The sequence below is a fragment of the Ascidiella aspersa genome, chromosome 4, assembly GCF_963924565.1.
Source record: "Ascidiella aspersa chromosome 4, kaAscAspe10.2, whole genome shotgun sequence".
NCBI classification, from domain to species: Eukaryota; Metazoa; Chordata; class Ascidiacea; order Phlebobranchia; family Ascidiidae; genus Ascidiella; species Ascidiella aspersa.
The window spans coordinates 9,930,455-9,954,097 of NC_139450.1; the positions used below are offsets into that span (position 1 = coordinate 9,930,455).

At 39.1% G+C, this 23,643-nt stretch overlaps 1 protein-coding gene across 1 annotated transcript; it reads left to right on the top strand.

Moving 5' to 3' along the window:
* Positions 1-1,010: 1,010 nt before the first annotated feature.
* LOC146147097 (uncharacterized) lies at positions 1,011-23,266 on the top strand. Its single transcript, XM_083388645.1, has 36 exons — positions 1,011-1,078; positions 1,396-1,497; positions 2,616-2,714; positions 2,790-2,906; positions 4,946-5,149; positions 5,691-5,829; positions 6,612-6,676; positions 6,769-6,871; positions 7,218-7,312; positions 7,497-7,641; positions 8,079-8,236; positions 8,950-9,078; positions 9,461-9,595; positions 9,744-9,860; positions 10,007-10,105; positions 10,364-10,576; positions 10,772-10,870; positions 11,360-11,566; positions 11,913-12,014; positions 12,337-12,516; positions 12,953-13,051; positions 13,207-13,314; positions 13,581-13,778; positions 13,994-14,140; positions 14,498-14,856; positions 15,399-15,534; positions 16,238-16,399; positions 16,858-17,016; positions 17,438-17,601; positions 17,884-17,974; positions 18,551-18,626; positions 19,357-19,586; positions 19,897-20,032; positions 21,102-21,217; positions 21,821-21,970; positions 22,408-23,266. Exons 1-36 carry the CDS (start codon positions 1,040-1,042, stop codon positions 22,630-22,632), a joined length of 5,103 nt encoding a protein of 1,700 aa, XP_083244771.1. The 5' UTR covers positions 1,011-1,039; the 3' UTR covers positions 22,633-23,266.
* The last annotated feature ends 377 nt before the right edge of the window (positions 23,267-23,643 follow it).

Sequence of the window (23,643 nt, forward strand, 5' to 3'; positions counted from 1 at the left end):
TTGAGTGACATACGGGCAACGAACTGTATACTAGACCCCCCGTGATCCCGTCGTAAAGCGAGTTTTGTACACCCCACAAGTCTACACGTCAGATATGTTGGGGTTAATTAGAAAGTGTTTTCCCTTTTTCGCAAAATGTTTGTGAAGTTTACTTTAACCAACAGGACGAATAGAGGTGTAGTAATACGGTATATTTATGTTATTCACCAAATTCGAACGAGCTTTGCGTGCTGCGCAATTGGAAGTGAACCGAAACATGTGAGTTTATGAAGTTTTGAAGACAATGGATAGCAAGGGAGTGGGCAACCCGACAAAAGAGGAAAATGCCACCACAAGTTCGCAAACAAAACGGCAGAGTACGTCCGCGTCAAGCGCAGAACAGAATGCTGCAAACACAGCTGGGAAACCGCCAACGGCAAAAAGCGCCAAGCCGAAGATCGCTGATAGACGTGGGACTCGAGAACGGCTTTCCAGCACCGACTCTTCCTCCTCAGGAGGAAAGAAGAGGAAGGATTCAGTGGGAGTTCAGAATCGGCGCGACGTCAAATCCGAGCTATCTTCCATTTCGGAGAAGGCGGAGTCACAAACAGGGACTCCGAGCCCGGAATTGCAAAAAGACGTGGCTCGATCGTCCGTCAAGTCATCCGACAACCATGAAGACGTGCCGGCGTCCACTTCACGTGACAGCGACGTGACGACTACGCAAACTTCGCAAGGCAAACCTGCCGCCGCCAAGCTCTCCAGACGCAGCTCTTCGGTGTCCGTCTTCACGACGTCCGAAAGCGAGTCGGGAAGGACCGGCTCTTCCAGCGGGAGCACGACGTCCTACTACACGTCGGGGTCCTCTTATTCCACCGTGTCCGGGCCCACTAAGAGCACGCGCACGGAAGGCAGCACGGTTACTTCCAGCCAGCAGCATCCACCCAACCTGTCTAGGTCGAGCACGGCTGGTAATGTTGTGGTGGGCGACGCCAACAGTCGCTTGCTTCGCATGTCGCTCATGCGCGAATGGACGCAAGTCGAGATAACACTGCGTTACATGGCAAGGGCTGACCCGGGCCTGTTTGTTGTTGATGATGTAAGTATGACCTACACATGGCTATAGGAAGTCAATACGTGTTGTCCGGAGTCATGACTTACGTGAAATTTACGGAGTTACGTCACAGAAAATTTAGTCAACTCCGAATGTTTACCTATTATTTTGAGAAAAATATATTTTTCCGAGTGGAACAAGTTGTGTTGCTGTTAATAGTACAACATAGATAAATGTGTAAAAAATGTAAAAAACAAAATAGTTTAAACAGAGTTTTTGCTAATTTTTTCTTGACTATGGTACGCAGTAACACGCATTATAATACAGCTTCAAACTATATGTGATTTTTATCGTTACTTTAGAAAACCGGAATGAATCCTCTCATGCTTGCATCACGTGACAATCGCATCGTGGTGGCCGAACGTTTGCTTGATATGGGAGTCAACGTTAACGACAGGGCCAGGGTAAGTTTTACATTTGTTTTGTTTGTGTTGTATAAATTGTTGTTTCTTTCCTAATGCAGCATGAGGTTAAAAACCGTCGATTTAGAGAATTATACAAATTTAATTATTATGAGAATTATATCTTGTAAATGTAGGTGACCGGAAAAAGCTATAAAGTGATGAACTAACTTTATCAACACGTATATAAATAGGCAACGAAAGCCAATTTATAAATACTAGCCTACCTTCGACAAGAATACTCAATTCACATTTATTTTTTATTATCCGTTATACCTTCATGCTCATATTAAAGAGAACGGCATTTTAACAGTAATGTTTGTTTTACATAAAAATGTTGGCATACAATAACGCAGTAAATCAGGTGGTAATACTGAATAGTGAGCAGGATACACCCTGCCTTCGGAAATGCTTATTGATAACATTATATGCGCACATGCGTATATATTTTTATTTGAAACGTGTAATTTGGGTTTATCCATTTCTTTAACTTGCATAAATTCTCACAGGAACTGTAAGACCTAAACATGTCAAACGTTTTCTGGTATGTCTTATTATTTTGTATACGGGTTTCTATATAGCACACGCTTTCTGGTAGCGTTTTACTTAGTCACGCATATCGTGGTATAGAATGCACAATTTACCTGTCAAATTGTAATGGACGTTCAAATATTGGCTTTGTAAAAAACAGGGGCATTTCAAAGATTAAGCAAATATTTTCTTTCTACTTAATCATTCGTTCCAGAATTTCCGGGTGATGGTGCAATTTCGCAATGACCCAAATACATAAAAAATGTCTGTTTGGTATCACTAATGAAACGTCAATATTTTTGACTTCTCATTATGTTCCTTATCGTTAACAAATGTACTCTACATTGCTTAAAATACGTTATATGCCTTGAAATAACCCCCTTAACTTTATGTTTTATTGTCTCTTAACCGATATTTAGTCCGAGTACTGTGCGACTATTTTTCTTACCAAAATGCTAGCGCTTCCCAATGACAACACAAATTATTATTGGACCGAATGTGAGTATAGAGTGGCAATTGTATCACAAACCCGTTTAAAATGCTCCGCACAAAATTATAAAACAAACTTTTATTTTGATGTATTTATCCAGGACGGCCAAGCCGCCATTCACTTTGCCGTCGCATCTGGAAGAGAGGACATCGTCAATCTCCTTATTAAGAAAAAGGCTGACCTAACCCTTAAGGGCGGGGTGAGAACACTGTGCAATGTACATGTTTATTTTCCGATTTAAAATACTCTCGTTAAACTGTTTTTGCTAATAAAGGAGAAGCAACAGTTGCCACTGCACATTGCTTGCGCTCGGACCGGCAACAATTCGGCCGCCATTACCCAAACACTTTTACGAAGTACGCCAAAAGTGAAAAGGCTCGAGCCAGATGAGGTAAGGAGTGTATATATTTAGTTTTAAATCTATATTATGTTTATATTTGGACCTGATCAAAAAAGGCCAAAGTCACAATATTCGACTAAATTGACATATTTCGCTGTTTAAAAACATTTCTGGAATAGCTCACACCATCGACAGCGAATAAGTCAACCGATGGTGGCGTAAACTATTGCTTGGACGTTTGTAACAGAGATTGATGTCGATTTAATCAAATAAATGGATTTAGTATTGTAGTTTCTAAAAACTAGTATTGTTTTCCATTTTTTATACCTGTCTTAATGATCTTATCGAATAACTTTTATCGAAAAATAAATGCAATTTGATAAGCTCCCTTTCTGGAATTAACCAATACAAAACACGCGAAAGGTAGTTTACTGGCATTATAAGAACAAAGGGTATTTAGATATTATCGGACAGCGGATGAGTTTTTAAATATAACTTTCGACTTTCTGTGAGCTATCGGCTGCGACATTGTTTCTTAATACTATTGGATCAAAGTATAGTTATCGCATAGCTCAATTTGCTATATGGGTTGCAAAAGTCATCACCTGGAATAACTATTAAACTATTTCGCCCTGTTTTTACCCCGAACACGTATAAGTAATTTCCATGGTAGTTAAGAGTGCTTTCAGTCGGTTTTAGTTGCCTTTTCTAGTGGTTGGCAGACACCAACTAAATCCAAGAGGATAGCAGCTCCGTTGTGGTAATGGAATACACATTTTCTATCTGAGATTGCGCCAAACGATAAACCGCAAACTTACCAACGCGAAGCTATTTTCTTTGAAGTCCGATAACCTAGCTTCTTACCGGCTAAGTCAAGTCAACAACCCTCGTCGCACATCGTAAAATGGCGTATAAACAAATCGGATTGTCGGACGCTTGAAGCATGCTTTTAGTCGCAATTTTTGCCGACAGTGGCCTCATTTTTGTCAGTTTTTTTCTGAAAGAATCTTGTTCTTTTTATTTCTATGTCTATTACTTTTTATTACATGTTTTTTGGGTTGACTTTTTATTGCATTTTTAATTTTTAAATTGATTTGTACTCATACGCCATTTGTGCCCATACGAATTTTCAGTCAGATACCTAAAAAGAATTTTACCATTTTTAAATTAGGTAAAAATACATTTTACGAGCGTTAATCTTCCAACAAAGATGTACTGTAAAGGCTACTTCTCCTCTGAAAATAAAGTTAACTTTCTGGTAAATGGCAAGTGGACCTATTTGTGGCGGTAGATACAGACTCTAGTTTGTTTTGATGTTCATCCTGATTGGGTAGGCCACATATTATGCTTCGTGGTCAAACTTTCTCGGTATCGCCGTTAGTTTTCACTGCCACGCCCGAAAGCAACAAAAACGCTTGCATGAGTTGGCGTCGAGTTGTTCGCTTCGCGGCCCAAGACTTGGGTGGGAAGACAAACAGCTGATGATATACACAGGGCCACCAGCAGCCTTAAGCCGGCGTCGATGGGTAAACACTTTCCTTTCATTCTCCGCCGATTGATAGAGATCGCAACGCAGTCGTTTGTGTTTTCTGTCCGGCTTGGGTTTTTGTGTAGGTTTGGGGAAAAATTTGAGTGAGTTTGCCCATACAGCCCCTACAGCTGGAAACGAAAAATAAACACTTAAATAACCGCTTTCGTTTGAAGCTGGCGCCGACGACGTAGAAACGAACTTTTCAAGCAACGTACACAAAACAAATTAACGAGAACTCGCAAAACACACAATTAATATTATTGGTAGAATATGTTTTACACTTTGTTAATAGGTAGCAATTAGTTATGGTTATAATTTAAGGGCTGTAACCGTACAAACGAGATTAGGTTTTTATAGGCAGCTCTAGCAAAAAATAAAATCTAGTGTAGGGCCTGCTTTTTCTTTCCAACGATATACTGAAAGCAACTTCAAATTTATTTGAAAAAAATATAGTTTTTTATTATATTGAGTTGGCTATACGGGCTTATTCATGAAGGATCCAAGTGGAAATGATATAGGCACTATGTTAAACACGATGCAAAATATGAACTCCCAACAGGAAGGGAACATCGCCTTGTTCCACGCCATCGACGCCAACAACCAAGGAGCCTACCGCGACCTGCTCAGTCAGTACGCCGAAGAGCAGTTGCGCTACCAGAATCCGGTCACCGGCCACACCGCCCTGCACATGGCCTGCGATAAACGGGACGCCGAAATGGTCAAGCTCTTTTGCAAGAAGGGAGCGCTCGTCAACGTGCAGAATGTACGAAGCGCCGTTTTGCCTGCTAATGCTGTAACTCTATTCGTTGTGTGTGGCGGGTTGAATTTTCCCGGCGGGTTTTGGGCACGGTTACTGAAAGTCTTCGGTGATACTAATAACATGCCATTGACACTTCTTAATTCACATCTAGAAATCACTGGAGAATTTGACCGAAAAAGCCCGCTTATAAGTAAATGCGCCCTTAACACTTTTGTATGTTTACAAAACAGTGCTTATTAGTTTGTTGTGTATGGGTTACTTGGGTTTGTGTTTTAAATAGTGTTTTAGTATTATGGTTCATATAGTGTTTTAGTATAATTAGGATAACTGAAGTATGTAGTGAATTCATGCCAATGTGTAGATATGCAATCGGACTGCTTTTATGTTTATATAAGCCATCAAATACAATGATAAATTAGTACGAACTATACAGTTTGCTATTAATAAGACATGCGTTTTCGTTTCATCTGATTAAATCTGTCAACAAAACAAATTGAGTTGATATCATTACGATGAATGTACTTTATTTTTGTAACTTGTACAGAAAGAGGGAACTACAGCTTTACACATTGCCGCTTTGATGGGTGACATCCTAATTATTGACTGCCTTTACGCACATAAGGCAAATCCAGACCTTCTTGACCACCTTGAAAGAACAGCTCTACACATTGCAGCTGTCAAAGGTAAAATTATTCTAATTTGTTTCAAAGAAATATGGCTTTCTCTTAATTTTACCGTTTATGGTGGAACTTCATGTTGCAGTTCAACCATTAAATTTAGCAGTGGTTCGTTTTTAAAAAGTAATACATTTTGAGCGATAAGTTTTGTAATAACTCTTAACATTTCTCATCTGTCGATGTTAGAAAACGGAGGACTAACGGAAAAATCCACAAGTAGTAAGTACTAAAGCAGGGGTCGGCAACATTTTCCTAGTCGCGGGCCAAAAAAACAAACGCAAAAGGTCTCTGCGGACCGCAATAAGTTCGAACCGAGCATTATTTCATTAAACTAGTAACTTTTAAACTTTCTTAAAAAATGTATTTAGCTCCGATCACAATGAAAAGTGTATTTAAAACATACGATCACAATGAAAGGTATATTAAAATAACTTTAACGCGATAAGTTTATTTGTTAAACTAGTTCAAAACATTTTTGGAAACATAAACATACTTGGCCTATACTGAAAATTAGAAAAAAATTCTATTTACCTATTTAAAACTGTTAAAAGGTGTGAGAAATGGTCTCGTGCCTAATTTGTCTAAGAGGCGGTGGGCCGGATAAATTATTGGCGAACCGTAGGTTGCCGACCCCTGTGCTAAAGTAACACAAAATAACATTGACACGGCATGTTTCGACATCTCACAGCGCTTCCAACTCAAACTGCGAACACTATTAGTCTGCATGGCCGAACAACATAAGCATTTTTTGTTTGGTTCAATTGTAAGTTTGCTTGGTTGTTTTACAGGTCACACAGCAGTTGTTGAATATTTAGCAGATAAATTCCCAAAGTCCGTTCTTCGTCGTACCAAGGTAAGATGTTATAGCATTACAGACTGGCCACCGTTAGTAAAAACAACGCAAATTTCGCTCCATTCCAATGTTTATTTTTGCTGTTGCTATAGGATGGGAGTACGTTGATGCACATAGCGTCGGAATGTGGCCACCCGCAAACGGCCCTGGCTTTTCTGAAACGAGGTGTTCCCCTTCACATGCCAAACAAGACTGGTAAGTCAATTAGTAGAATGACTAGTGGTTTAAGAGACAACTACTACTAGTTGACTACTAAACGAAAGTCATTTAGAAGATATACCTACATTGACCTGTTTTCGCGCGATTTTAAAGTTAAAAGAGGCGGTCACTGCTATTTTTTCTTCAAAAGATTTGTATGCTCTTCGATAGACTTGTGTTCTTAGTAAAATAAACATACTGCATCGTATCCCGTTAACTCGATTCCAGCTAGATATAAACAAGTGGGTTAAATGTATCATTACATCCACAGACTTGTATCCATTTCAAATTTAATAACCAATTCGGTCGTGCCTGAAATCTCTGTTTTTCTGTTTGGTTATAGGCGCGGTTTGTTTGCATTCTGCTGCCAAGAACAATCACGTAGAAGTTGTGAAAACTTTACTAATGAAAGGCGCTCATGTGGACGGAAGAACCAAAGTTAGTATAAATAACAGTTTACAGCAGTAAAATACTGTTACTCTAAGAAACAGGCATTCAATGTAAGGCGGACATGTTGTAAAACATTTCAAAATGTTTTTTTTTCTGTCAATATAAAAATATCAATTGAGTAATATCAACCTAATTTTTTTCTAAAAGTAAAACAAAAGCTTTTCGGTTGTAGGACCAACTAACTGCTCTCCACGTTGCCGTACAACACTGCCGCCCCCTGGTGGTACAAATGCTGCTCGGATTCGGGGCCCCGGTGCAAATGAAAGGAGGAGATAAACAAGAGACCCCGCTTCACCTGGCTGCACAAATTTCTGACGGTAGGCGTAAAACTGATAAGAAATGGTTGGTTTAACCGTATACGTACATGTTCTTATTTATGATCTGTGATTTTATAGGTGAACAGTGCAGCAAAAAGTCTCGGGCATGACGAAAAATTTACTTTTCCTCATTGCGCCCTCTAGGATACATTAATGAAAGGCATACAAAAAAAGTCTAAAGTATTGTAGCACGTTAGATAAAAGCATTCGCAAACGAAAGGGATGGCGGCTTTTTGACTTTTCCCGTGTGAAAATATATTCAAACCCTTATGCTGTAAACCATAGAAAGAAAAAGGTAATATAGTGTCTCAAACTCGTATATGACGAAATTTTGTGGGCAGTATTGGGAACTAATTTTCATAGAAACATCCTTAAACTTTTAGGGTTTAATCATAGAAGCTCAGGGGCGGCAAAATTTGCATTTGTTTTAAATGTAGGCGAGCAAGTGGCAGAAATGCTGATCAAGTCAGGAGCGGACGCCAACTGCGCAAGAGAAGACGGAGAAACAGCGGTGCACATGGCTGCCAGGAAGGGCAACCTCAAGTCCTTCAAACTACTGCTGGAAGAAGGCGGAGATTCAAGAACACAGTCAAAGGCAAGCTTATAAACTTTTCGGGCCACATCAATGTAAACAGCTTTCTATGGTTATTTCGAAACGCGATTTGAGCAAACAAGTATGACGAAAAATATGATATGGTTGTATCAATGGGTGAAATTAGTTTTCTAATGGGACATTTTTACATCACGGTAACGACACTCGGACTTAGTTGTTTAACCTAAATTAGTATGACAACATTACCTACGTGCCAAATGTTACAATGAATAAAGTATAAGACATAGGCCTAACTCAGTGGTTCGCAACCTTTTATGGCTTATGACCCCCCCCCCCCCCCAAAAAAAAAAATATATATATATATTGCGGCACCTCTACCAGGATTTTCCTTAAGTACTTCAGTATAATGTTAAGTTGTTTACTATAAATAAACGAAACTGGAACAATACAAATAAACTCTAAGTACTGTAGGAATTATATTTTGATTTATTGTACTCTAATCATACACAAAGAGTGAAAGGCTTCGCAATAACAGCAAAAATAAAACTAAAGATTTCAAAATACCTCTCGGCAGCCTTAAGCGTTGGAAATAGCACCCCAGTGTGCCGGTTGAGAACCACTTGCCTAACCGAAGTGCTTCAAAATCATCGTTTACAAAAGACTTAACTGAAGCCAATTGCACGAATGACTTGTTTACAGCAACACTAACTTACTCGAAGCTGTTTATCTTAGCATATGGTGTTGGTGGTTTTCAGGCAGGCGAGAACGCGCTGCATCTGGCGGTCCGCCACTGTCGATGGGAGATCGTTCAGCACATGATCCAGTTCCTGGAGACGAAGTACTCGCGATACGAGGCAACCATGTGTGTTAACATGGAAAACGCTGTAAGTCGACTTGTTATCGCGTCTGCGCGGACCGTGAGAGCCAGCTTTTGTGTTGCGCCCGCGGTTTGCGATTTGCCTTTGCTTAAACAAGTTGCACAATGAATGTAATAGCTCAGTTACATATCAGAAACCGATAACTTGGCCTCTTGTTATTCTGTAGCCTGTTTAACTTGCATTTAACATTTTTTTAAAGGCGTTTTAGTATAGAAAGGCTTTAGACTAGAGAGTGAAAATCGGTTTCGTTCGCCCTAAACCTCCAATGTGGTGCAAATATATCCATTTAGTTTAACTTATTTATGCTCTTATTTTTAGTTGTTCCACAATTATATTAGGTGTATGTATAAAACAATCTCGAACATTTGCCAATAAGCATGTTATACAGGAAGGAGTAACTCCTATGCACCTGGCAGCAGAGCTAACGTCAGACAGAGCAAATACTGAAGGCGAGGAACTGCAAATCGTTTCTTACCTACTGCAATATGGTGGCGACGTTAACTTCTGCACCAAGTATACGCAGGTGAATGTCACACGAGCAAGTCAAGTTCATTTTTTTAGGTACTTTAATTGTTGTAATTTCTGGGGTTTTTTTATCCGGAAAAAATTCGTCTTCCAAAAAGCATTAATAAAAGATAAAACCACAAAATATACTCAATGGATTTTTTTAGGAAACTCCTCTACATTATTGTGGACGATCTGGCAACGACAAATCGCTTCAAGTACTGCTTACCCACATCGGCAAAAATCATCAAAAAATGCCAAGTATTATCAACCGACAGGCAAAGGTGAATGATCATCATAATACTTTAATAACTGTGTATGGACTTTAAAATGACTTTGTTGGGTTTGCTTTAAATCCTGGCAAGGCTCTGAACTATCGTCCTGATTGTGATTAAAGGCACTCTATACAACAATAATTTCTTGCTTTCAGAATGGCTGGTCGCCTCTTTTGTTTGCCAGTGACGAAGGCCACGAGGCATCTGTGGATATTCTGCTTACTCACAGCGCACGAGTCGACGTATTTGACGAGGTCAGTACGCATTCGCCCCCACGAACTTTAGAGTTTCACATATCCAAGATTTCATGCCCAAATCGCACAGATAAATTGTTCCGGTACAATTTTTATTAAGCAAAGTTTTTTTTTTGACAGTAATAAAGATTGCATTTGTGTATAAAATTTCATACTAGTTAAGTTAGGGTTAAACGTATGCATTGAATCAAAATATTAAGTAATTAGAAACAAAAAACACGTTCTGTGATACCCAATGCGCTATTCAATTAAACGCAGAATGGCAAGGCCGCGCTGCATCTGGCGGCGGAGAACGGACACCACGTGATAGCTGACATGCTGATCAGGAAGAAAGCGTTCGTAAATGCCAAAACAAAGCTTGGTCTCACGCCGCTTCATCTTGCTGCACAGCGTGGCTACAACAAGCTGGTCCAGAGTTTGCTGAGGCCCATCGGCACAGACCAGAGTGCGGCCATTGACGCGCTAAGTCTGGTAAGCATAGCCACAAAAAGCTTTTAGATTCAGCTGCAGGTTAAAAAAAACAAAATAAAAAACCCCTTACTATAGTTAACAAAATTCCATGATGTCCACCACTGTTTTTACGAGCGTCACAGAGCAAACGAACCTCGAACCTAGATTTAGGCCTCACTTATTATTTCAGCTATGAGTCTTTTTGTCGCATTCCAGGACAAGAAAACTCCTCTTCACAAGGCGGCCGAGGATGGACAGTTCGACGTTTGCAGTACCTTGCTGGGCGCCGGTGCAGATGTGGAGGCCGTGGACAACGTAAGAAAACAAACACTATTCTATGTTTGGGAGTAGCCTGCCGACTATGTATAGCAGGAACAAAAAAAACATCCAAAATTCAAAGTCATTTGTCAACAATTTACATTTGCCTTGCTAAAACAGGCGAATTTGCGTTTAGTAGAACAGATAAAGTAAAACAAGTCACCCAATTAAGCTACTTAAGACTAAATTACTTAATTGGTATTATCGCGTAGTTTCTCACTCTCGATAAACTGACTTGCCTTGGAGTAGCCTTTATCATACGTCACAATGCTGCAAGTGTTTTGCCCAACTGTTTAAAAGTAGGCTACAGCTCGTTTAAGTCTTAAAATTTAAGACCAGTTGTATTTGAAAGCTAAGTCTTTTAGTTGCATACTTTTGTCGTAATTACATTTTGGGATGATTTCAATTTTGAAAGGTCCATCGCTAAAAAAAAATTGAGAACCACTGCTTTAGAGCACAAAACCCCAAGTTGGTATTTTCGAACAGGATGGACAAACCCCGCTTCATCTGGCCGCCGAAAACGACCACTCGAGCGTGGTCAAGTTGTTCCTGGGACACCGACGTGACATGGTGACCAAGGCTAATAAGAGCGGGTGGACTTGCGCCCACATTGCAGCCTCCAAGGGAAGCGTAGCCGTCATACGGGAACTCATTAACTCCAACAAAGAGAGCGTAACTACCGCCACTAACTCAGTAAGTGAACACATGCCACGTCAGTTAGTGTATCGGTATCACATCAACATAACTTTTAAACTGCGAAAAATTCGTACTAGCTCCGGCTCACAGTAATTTGCCTTTCCTAGTTTTGTTTATGTTTATAGTCGTGAAATTTATCTGAAGTCTAATTACTGTGTAACTGTATTCATTCTATATCATGTAATCAAACTTACGAATTTTTCAATTTACTTGATATTTATATTTCCTAAATGCATATACCGTTTGTTTCGCTATGCAAATAAGCAACGTGAACAAATCTCGCGTCTTGAATACTGTAGGCATTTAAATCCACTCCATAACTTTATTCGTTTTTTTTATTAAGACCTCGAACAAAACCGCACTTCATCTCGCGGCGTGTAAAGGACACGCCAAGGTCGTGCAGGAGTTGATCTTAAATGGGGCAAATCCAATGGACGAAGATCAGGTGCGAAAGTCATGCGCTTCACATTTAAGCATACCTTATGTGTCAATAGTTAAATTTGGTTTTAAGACATGCTTTGGTGCGCAGCACAACAAAACACAGTTTTATAGATGTATCTCACTGGCATTTATTTACAACAAGGGAAGACAAAACCAAATATAATGTGTGACATGGAACTGGAAGTAAATATAAACAGAAGTTGGCTTTAAAAATTTATATAAATCCTATCATTTGTCATACAATAGCGACTGCCTGGCCTTAATGGCGACAATGGATATCTGTACCACAATCAGGTTGTAGTATTCTTTATCACCTTCACGTGCAGGAGGGCATGAACGCTTTACACCTTAGCGCCAAATACGGCCACACCAACATTATCGAAGTGATCGTGAGTAACAAAGTGAAGATCGAAGACAAGATGAACCTGCCGCTCACCAGCTTATGGCAAACCGTCAGCTCCAAAACTGGCTTCAACGTTCTGCATGTTGCCACCCAGTCTGGAAACGTACGTAGTAGCAGTAGTGGTTTTCATACTTGCTGTTGAACCAGGGGTGCTTAAACTTTTTTTTACCGCGGACCCCTAAAATATTTTTTGCTTTGCATGGACCAGTTTAGGCAAGGAATTCTTAGAGATGACGTCATATAAACTTACGTCATAATACAAATAGTATAAATTACGTCTAAATATATTTAGTGAATATATTTAAATATATTTTAAAACGTTTTACTTTTAAACACATCCTGCTCTTTTCTTTCAAAAAATGAATATTGCCTAAATATGCACTAAATTTCTAATTAGGACTCCATGGGCCCCCTAAAACTAGTTCACGACCCATATGGGTCCATGGACCCCAGTTTAAGAACCCCTGCGTTAAACAAACACCGTTGCTGCTCTAATTAGCGATTCTCAGTTAACTAAAGGTACTTTATAATCTAAACAGGAAGATTTTGCCCGCGAAATGCTGCTCAGAATTCGAGCGGCTGACCCAAGCCAACAGCCTGGAATCATGATAGAGGGTTCCAAAGACGCCTCGCGGGACGTAAGTTAATGTTTTAGCTCGAGACAGAATTTAATACTTCGTAATCAATTTCCATTAGGCTTTACGTGTACATGCGTTAGGGCTGGTTAATAACTGTGCCCAATGTGGTTCTGAGAAGATGACGTTTATTAATTGCGATATTTTACTACCTCCAGTATGGTTTTACTCCGCTTCACCTTGCCTCGCAGTCTGGACATGTTAACCTGGTTCGTATGATCCTCAATTACCCGGGAGTTAGCGTCGACGCCTCGACTGCCGTACAAGTAAGAAACTCCAAGAAAGCGTTTATATTTTTTATAACTTGTAAATCACTTTTATCCACCATATTGGCAATTTTTCAATGTATTGTGCTGGTTTCTATCTCACCTCAAGGTGTGTTTTCTTTTTAAATACTAATATAAATTTAAAACTTTAAGGTTATACTTGTTAAAACACCCACGCGCATTGATAGACTAAGTGCACTGTTATTTGCAGAGTTTTAATTGAAGACTGAAGACCCCCCCACCATATTTATCTTATCATTTTCTAGAAAGCAACACCATTGCATCTTGCAGCCTACAGCGGGTATGTTGACGTTGTTGGCCTGTTGCTGAGCAAGTCAATCGCGCAGCTGAAGTGCGTCGATATAAAGGGGTTCACCTGTCTGCACTACGCAGCAGCCTACGGTCACCTGGACATGGCCGCCCTGCTGATCGGACAGGGAGCAGACATCGACATTCCAGATAAGGTTTACGGTCGCAATAAACTTTACATTCGCCTACACAGCGTTAAATCCTTCTTTTTAATTTTTCGGGAACAATGTCGTTTTCAAATATTGCGCGGTGATTATAACGTCTTGTGAAATGCGTCATCTGTGTATTCCTGTTATTTACAGACTGGAAAGAATGTGACATTCGTTGCACTTTGTCGCTTAACCTAAGTGTTTAAATTGTCCATGTTCAGAATGGCATGACGCCACTTCATCTGGCAGCGAAATCCGGGTCGCTGAGAATGGTAAAGCTGCTCACAGAGACCGGGGCTTCGACCAAACACGAAACCAGACAGGACAAGAGAATCCCAATACAATTTGCTGCCTCTTCACGCCATTACGTACGAAAATTTAAGTTTAAAAATGTACAAAACACTAAACAAAGCGACCAAACTTAGAAATAGTCACCACATCTTGAGATGTCTAAACTAAACATTTTTACAGAAACTACGATTGTAAACTACAGATAAAAATACCAGTAGATGTTAATTTTATATGGTTAAATGCTTAAAAAGTTCATTCAGAAATATGTAGGATTTTGTGAACGTTTAGTTGTTCTTTATTAACTTTCAACATCGACAATTATTAAAATGTCACGAGTTGATAAATTTTGTATATGGGCATGGCATTGATTTTCATTTCACTTCTAAACTACAACATCAAAATCCTAAATTTTGTTAAACAAATATTGCGAGCAGCATGTCGTCAGCTTCCTGATTAAGTGCGACCACGACACGTATAAACTCATCAACGACAAGACCTTCGTCTGCGACCTCATGCTGGTCGCTAAGTCGCCAGCATCAGCAGGAAGAGGTCACTCGTCGGCCGGCGGTTCGGCAAGACAAAAGTCCTTCCTTTCCGCGGCGGACGCAGCGACCAAAAACATGGACATCTTGGAGGAATTTGTGCTGGCCTCGGCCGCGCCAATTGACGCCGCCGCCAAACTGTCGAAGGCCTTCATGCTGTCCAGCAACAGGGAAAAAGAACAGGCCAAGAACTTGGTCGAGTGCGCAAACTACTGCGAGAACCTGGCCGTCGATTTGCTGGAGATTTGCAGGTTGGTCAACGTTAATAGCCAGAACAACGGTTGAATTCTTAGATATTGAACTTTATAAGTTCAAGCGCGATCAACACACAATAATGGCGTTCACCGTAGTCGTTGAGAAGCTCAAGCTAAAAACTAGTTTTGAACATAAACTTGTGGCATCTAAACAAAAGCAAAATGGGCAATTTACCATTAACTGAACGCAAATACGAATTTTGGCGGAGAAGGTGCCACAAGTGCCCGGTTCTGTTTCCTATTGCTAAAAATCACGAACACCACGTAATATGGGTAACCGTGTGTGTTATTTACGTACATCGAAGTCCAGCGCCACGAGCAATAAGTTATTTATCACTTTTTACATTTAAAAGAGGAAGGGGGGCTTAGCGTTGGAAAACCTACTAATATCGCATTTTGTCACAAAATCTAGTGTATAAGGCATGATGGCAATTCATCCATGCATATGGCGAATGCCAATGGTTGAATGTCAGTCGGATTAGGAAAATAAAACAACAACATTAGGAAAGCTTAAATGCCGCGCTGTTTATTGAACACAGTGCGGCGAACGGGGCAAACGACATCCTGAAAGCGACCGACCACAAGCAGACGCCTTTCCTGGATGTTCTTATTGATTGCGAACAAAAAAATGTAATCGCCCACCCGGCCGTGCAAAAGTATTTGTCTGATGTATGGGTAAGTTGTGCAAGGATAACATTCATTTTATTTTGGCCGTCGATTTTGGCCACTTTGACATAGAGTTAATTTACTTGTCGTCTGGCAATGCAATGCTTATCAGCTTGCTCTAATTAAAACCACCCAGTTGCACTTATTCCGGACGAAAATGTATTGAGAATTGTGTGTAATGCCAGAGTTGTTGAACTTAATGTTTATCGCTTAAATTGTATTGATTTTTAACTTTTACGCGGTTCTGTCTATTTGCAATCATTGCACTACAAATTTATACCTAAAGATAAAGCTGTAAAAACAACATAAAAAAGCAAGTAAAAATGCAGAGAAAGTGCCTGTAGTCACTTTGTATAGTTGCTATAGTCCAGTGGTTCTCAACCTTTTATGGCTTGCGGCACCACTCAGAAATATATTGCGGCACACCTATACAAGATTTTTTCCGTAGTTAAATCACTAGAATGTCACAATAAACGGAACTGAAACAACACTCGTCAACTCTGCCCAACGTAGGAAGTTTTAATTAAATTTAGTCCACTCTAATCCTACACAAAGAGTTCCAAGAGTTGCGCAAAAATCAGATTCCCAAGGATTCTTAAATATCTCTTGCCACTCATGGGTATTAGAAATAGCGCGGTACACCGGTTGAGAACCACTGGTAGAGTCCCACGTAACCCTACTCTAACTCTGATACCTCTTTGGTCGTACACAGGTTGGTGGCCTGAGCTGGTCGGACTGGAAGTTTGCTCTTCTTTTCTTCGTTATCCTTTTTATTCCTCTTGTCTGGCTCTTTCTCTCCCTGCCACTCCACGATCGAATGAGCCGCATTCCCATTATCAAGTTTATTGTGTCGCTTGTCAGCCACTTTTACATGGTGAGTTGTCGCCTCAATTGCAGGATTCAATCGTAGGAGAGCTGAATTGTAAAACAAAAATGGATAAGTTAAACTATTACAGACCTTAAACACCACTGTGTTAAACAAGTCTTTTCCAAATGACTTAATTCCAAGTAAAGTCATCAGTTGCCAAGGTCAAGTCCAAATCAAGTCAGTGGCGTTTAAAAATATGCTAAACTTAATCTTTCTGATGCTGAGCTCTATTTTAGTTATGTTACAACAAAAAACAATGAACAAGTAAAGTGCAATACGCTAAAGCGAGTAAATAACTTTACCAAAAAGTTGCAATGAAAATACTTAAGTCACAGTCAAATCATTTTTCTCAAAGACATAAAATTAGGGATTATGTCTATAATTTATTTAAGTCATTCGCACTTTATTCGAATCTAATTTGCCATTGTGAATTTAAAAAGCTTTTTGTTGTTTTTTTGTAACAGGTTACTCTTTTCGTCATCACTGTTGCTATTCCACTGACTTCGATATATTTGCAAGGCGACCTTATTCCTGAGTGGAACGAATGGTTGTTACTGATTTGGGTGTCGGGTGTGCTTGTTAACGAGATAACGGGACCCGGCGGAAGAACTGGAATTGGAAGGGTAAGGAATATTTTAAGTTTTCCATACTACTCGCAAAACGATCTAATTCTTAGTAGACACGTCGACAACTCTTTCTTTTTAATATGTGAATCACGTGGATGGCCTTATCTGCTATCGGCGACCTAACTTCTAACCGCAGCACTACCCGGTTTAGATAGTGTAACTCTCTTTGTTTCTTTCTTTCTGACGTCTGCCTCAGCTGTAGATATAAACTTACTAGCAGTGCCTTCTCTCTATGTTGAAAATGAATCATGAGTTATTTCAAACGTTCAAAATGATACCTACTTCTGTATGGGCTTTGATATTCTTATTACGGCTGGCTACAACCTCCAACCATTATGCTCCACATCGACAACTGTTTTATATAAATTTGTCTATATAGACATAAGAACGCCTATATAGTGAAGTATATTTTGTATAGATCCGCACCATTGTTATTGCTCTTTGCGCAATCGCCATTGTGGTTCATCTTATTGCATTCGTTTTCACGGACCTGGATACCCGATTGGAAATCATTTACATTCGCAACATGTTCCTCTCCACAGCCATGACTTTCGCGTTTGTGCAATTACTTGAGTTTTTAAGGTGGGTACAAACAAGAACCTTGCAACTTTAAAGAGTAATTCTGTTTTTAATGTTGGACGCCATTGCCCCGAAGAGTTGATTAACAATTTTTAAGGGTGCATTTATTTTAATATTGTGATATATTTAGCCAGTTTTTCTGTCATTACAAGGTGTTAACAGACGCCGTGTTTTACGGAATATATAATGTAAGAACTGATATACTATTTAAATATATTTTGCTACATGTGGTTTGGTGTCTTTTAACAATGTAGCTTCATTCTATTAACTCAGACTTACTTTTAGTTTTCATTACCTTTTTGGACCGTGGACAATCATCATCGAAGGCCTCTTAAACGACCTCATCAAGTTCGGTGTAATCGTCCTCATGTTTATCGTAAGTAGGCTAATTGTTGTTTTAATTCTAGTAACACGATAGGTTGAACTGTTAACAAAGTACGCAATTTATAGTAAACACTGTGAAATAAGCAAGTTGCCTGTTGCCTTTCTCCATAGAATAGACTTTTTTGTTTGGTCTCATTCTGTACATTACTGGAACTAGCCAACATATAACTATATCTTTCAACAAGTTTAGGTCTAGGTTAAACTTTAAACACGCAAATAAAAACTTACTATTTTGTATTTATAATCTTTTTACGTGAGCTTTATTGCCGTCTAAATTATTAACTAGGCCTTGTATTAACCCTTGGAGGTGTCGCAACAAACAGCACATAAGGTGTCGTGTTTCTATCAAAACAAATTCAGTGAAGAGACTGATTGCTCCTTTAATCGTTCATGCGTGGAATTTTGCACAGTCCGCGCGTAGTTTAAATAAAATGTTAAGGATTAAGGTATTGTAATTAAATCAAAACAGGAAACCTATGACATGCGTGGATTGTTAGTATGCAAAAGGCGCCATAGTTAGAATGCCTTCAACTTAACAAATAAAAGACAAATCTATTTTAACCTTTAGGTTGCCTTCACAATGATGCTTGCTGCCGTATATCAACCTGTGTTCAGTTACACAACCAACACGACAGCCATTGTCGGTAAGAAATAAGAATATAAAATGACATAAAACTCAAAGTTTAAATATCCGAGTAAAACTGGAATCAAACATTTTTAGGAATATATCTTTCGCCTAAACTGTCATCGTCAGTTCCTACAAGTAAAGTAAAATACATATAACAAAGTAATAATATATACAGATTAAAGTAATAATACATAAGTGCATAACTTTTGTATGTGTTTAGGCCTACTTTACTTCTAGGAACTGACGATTGCAGTATACACAAAATACATAATCCTTTAGATAGCAAATGTCTGATCGTGGTTTTAGTCGGGTTTTTAAACTTTGAGTTTTATTATGCGTTAGCGGAACAGTGATCGACTAGCCGAAACTTGCTGCCGATGGTTTTAAATTTCAGATACACCGTTTTCTGTAATATGAAATGAAGTACGGTATATATATGTATATACTTTTCGCTCTGAGACTTTACTTTACAAAACCCTTAATAAAGAGCATGCAGTCTAATACAAACTAATCGAGGTGTGTTATGGTTATCTTTTTAAGTGTGTGCGTCAATCAATTACTCGAGTAGTAATCTTTATCCGGGAATGACGCCATGTTACTGTGTACATAAAAAATTAAAATTTTATAACTACAGAAGAGTAATGTAATTTATTCTAATATTTGGACTTTATTAATCTAAAGCTTTTTGAAGCGGGTAGGGAAGGCAAAGTTTTCCACATTAGCATTCACAAAAACTTTGTTTTCAGGCGAAGTTACTGGTGAGGCGCGGCTACTGAACCCTCTGGACACCTTTCAAATTTTGTTCTTCGCCTTGTTCGGTCTAATCGAGCCGGACAACTTGCCACCCATAAACCGAAGTCCAACCTTTACCATTTACTTGGTGCAAATTGTGTTTGGGATTTATCACGTAATAACACTCATCGTTCTTATTAACCTGCTCATCGCTATGATGTCCGACACCTATCAACGCATTCAGGTGTGATCACACATGGATATATATTTGCTATACATTTAAACTTTGTATTGGTATAGTAATATTTTAACTTCTCGTATATCAACAAAATATTATACTTATTTTGAAAGTTTTTTTTACGTTTGTTACTTTATCATCCTTTTTAAGCTCTAAACACAAAATCGATTTTTATTTTAAAAGGGGACTTATTTATGTTTTAGAATTTTCCTGGATTTATTTAAACACCATTTTGTTTAGCAAACAAGATTAAACCCTGCTATCATCAGAAATGTAAAGTTATTATGAAATAGACTAATATTGCATTTTAATTCAGGCGCAATCGGACACGGAGTGGAAATTTGGACGGGCAAAGCTGATTCGAAACATGAAGAAAAGCAGCCTTTCGCCGGCTCCTGTCAACATATTTATAACCGCCTTCCATTACCTTAAATTATGTGTCAAACATAAAGGTTAGCATCGGCAAAATGGGTTTAACCTAATCTATATAGTTTACGTTAAAACGGGGTTCAGCAAACTTTTTCTTGTTGCGGGACAAACCCATAACTCAGAAAGGCAAAATGTTTAGTTATTAAGTATTTTATAATAACAACTGTTAACCAAGAGATGACCTAAGAGGGCGATCATTCACAATGAAAAGCTTTAATTAAAATACACGATAAATTTATTCACTAATCTAGTTTATAAAGCAATAGGGCCGTTAATCTATCGATGTTCAGATATTTTAAAAACACAATGTAGTGCGAAGCGCAATAAAATGCATTTAGATGCATTAAGTAGTGAAACTTTCCTTGTTGATAATTTCAAGATGTGTAGGCTACTGCACGATTGGCGCCTTTGATCTGAAAATATTTCGTAAATAACAAACCTACTATGAATACATAACATAAAAAGAATTTGCGACAAGCGCAAAACTGTTTCACATATACGTATAGTTAAAATAGCCCAAAAAATATGAAATACGCAGAAGATTGTAATATGAGGTGGCAAGCCGGATGATTTTCATTGGGAGGCCGGATCAGGCCGCATGGCGTATAGGTTGCTGACCTCTGTTTTAAACCTGACAGGACTAATAAATATGCTATCTTACCAAATAAGATTTTTGTGTATGTAGCTAGTAAAACTAAACCAAGACTTGATCTTAAAAAGGTTGATCTTAAATTTTTCGTCAAAGACCTAATTTTTTTCATTGCAAACCTAGTAAACTTTTTGCTACTCCACTTCAAAGTTAACAAAATTAAATTAAAGTAATTATGGCATATGTGCCGAGTCATAGACAAGTCTGGTAAAATCAAAACTATAAAAATAATGAAAACCTCTATTCTTTCCGAAAAACAAAAAGTTTGCATCTTTTTTATCCAACTTGCAGGGTGATAAACTTCTCTTGTTTAGTTGTTTTTGCATCCACATTGCTTCGACCTAGACTGAACAAGGCTAGATCCACTAATGGAAACCATTACACAAAAGAATAGATTTATCATTAAAACCATTAAGCAAACAGAATAACTTTTGTGTAATAAGGTCGTGCGTGTGACGCGGGTCTCGACCACACGGAAGAGGATGATGACGCAACGCGACGCTATGACGACACGTATGGCGTCATCGCCAACCACAACAACTGGAAGGGAGCCAACCATGTAATGCTGAACTAAGTTTGTGTTTGACCAGACAAATAAAACTGTTTCTGTCTGACGCTCTTAAACAAACATTGGAAATCAGTCTATACCAGTGCTTGTCAACCTTTTTCGGAACAGTAAACACTTCTACCTTTACTGTAGAACTTGTACACCTCAGTTCACGTAATGCACTGAACTTAGAAAAATACAACCTGTTGTACTGCAAAAAGAACTATTAACCGTTATGAAGAACTTACCCCAACAATAATGATTTATCAAGAGACATATTTGGTTAGGATGTTACAAATAGAATATAGTATCGTACAAGCTACGTACGTTTAAATACATAGTGCCATGTATTATGTACACTCCAGTCAGTTTGGTAATAAATCTGTTTATTTATTATGATACCTGATCATAACTTTATTGTAATGGGGTATCTTGTACATCCCACCAATGTGGTACCACCTTAAAGAATTCTGCTACACCCTGGGGTGTATAATACACCCGGTTGAAAAGCACTGGTCTATACTTCCTTATTCATAGCGTATACGGATATCAATGCTTTAACACTTGTGGTATAGCCTTTTACTGCCTTGTTTTAATCTTACAAATAATGAAAAGGACCTTTCTTCGATGGGCACACTGGACACCCGAGAATCGGACGACATGGGTCGAAACAAGACCTACCCGGTCGAGCTGGGTTCGCGAAACACCACTTTGGAACAGGTTGTCGACTGGCCAAAGATCAGACAGAAGTACTGGACCCGAAAGGTTTGTAAAGTTACTGTTTTCCTAACTAACAACTCGAGAAATGCGAGAAATGTGTTTTGTGCATTATCTATTAAAACATTGTTGTTTTATACTTTGAAAACGTAAATGTTTAAAACAACAGTTTTAAGTTATATTGTGTTTAAGTTGTTTTGTCGTTTGTAGTGGTTGTGTGACGGACAGGCATCGTACCTTTAACCCTAAATCTGCCTAAACCCTCTTTAGGCCTACACTATATTCAGTCATGATTCATATGCCTTATTCACAAGACGTGAAAAAAAATAAGAAGCGGAGGCGTCGCCTTGCGAAATCTATATTGGTTCGATCATCGAATTAGGACTGCCGTTCGACGCCAGTCGTGTCATATCCGTTCCCTTTATAGATCTGCGAAGAGGCAAGGATGTCTTAACGATTATTCCATATGGGTTTGAATTATGCAGGGCAAGACGAAAAGCAGCGGCGACATATTCTCGTCGCTTCGACGCGACGCCGAGTTCAACGTGGAAGAGGGCGGAGGGGGTTCGAGCAAGCAGAGCAAGTACGCAGGGAGAAACGGGGTGAGCGGTCGCGGTCACCCACAGCAATCTGTCGAGACGGCGCTAAGCCCGCACAACGGGCCGCATAACGCAACCTACGACGACGACAAAGGCTCTATCGCCAGGTGACGTCGAAAGACGTTCGTTGCTGATACGCGACTGCTGTGCGCACCTTAGAGCGCAATAAACAAGGCGACTGGGCGCGACGGATGTTAGGCTGTTTCCGGGACGTGTGCAAATTGGCTCTTTAACGGTGTATTGTTGTTATGCGTTTGGAGGGATTTAAGGCACCCGAGAATACCTTAAGATTTGGGCGTTGTCCAAGAACCCTTTTAATTCACCCAATTCAAAAATTCACATATTACCAGTTTAAATAAAATTTATGTATTACAGATATAAACAAAATCCAAGCATTACAGATTCAACATTATTCGTTTTTGTTACGTCAACAGATATCAGTCTGATTTTTTTATTGTTTCGCGTTTCTTCATTTTGCAGCAACTGCTATTTGAGTGTCACATGAAATTGACAAAGGTGCCCAATATGGTTTACGCTGCCGTTCTTCAATTACTACAAACAAGGACTTCTTGGAAATATTTTATTTAATGCACCCCGGCAGCGTTTAGTGCGTTCTTGCCATTTACATGTGTTCCATTTATGCATCATGTCGTCGGGACATTATAAATATATTATAGTACATACACACATATATATATATAAAGCGGTGGCGCTGTGTCTATCTGAAAACATCGCTTCAGTAATAAACGTGATATGCAGATTAAAGGCGAAAGAGGCCTGTTCATTGTCTGTTGTCGTTTTATTGATATAAAGTTAAGGTTTAAGGCCAAAGCGTCCGAACAGTTTAGGAACTTCCGTGTCATCAGATAGTATAGTCATAGTGCGTGCGGTAATGAACGCTTTATCAGCATGCGAAATTGCGCAGTTTAAGTGTGAGCCGTTTGTTTCTTCTATTATAACGAGGTGGCGCCGTTGGTTTTCAATTACACATCATATTTTATTAATGCACTGCTTTCCATTTTTTCGATAATAGCTAGTTGAAAATGAGTTTAATATGCAGACTTCTATCAATAAAGCAGGAACAAAATCGCATTAGTTGGGAAAACTGTGAAATGCACTCCG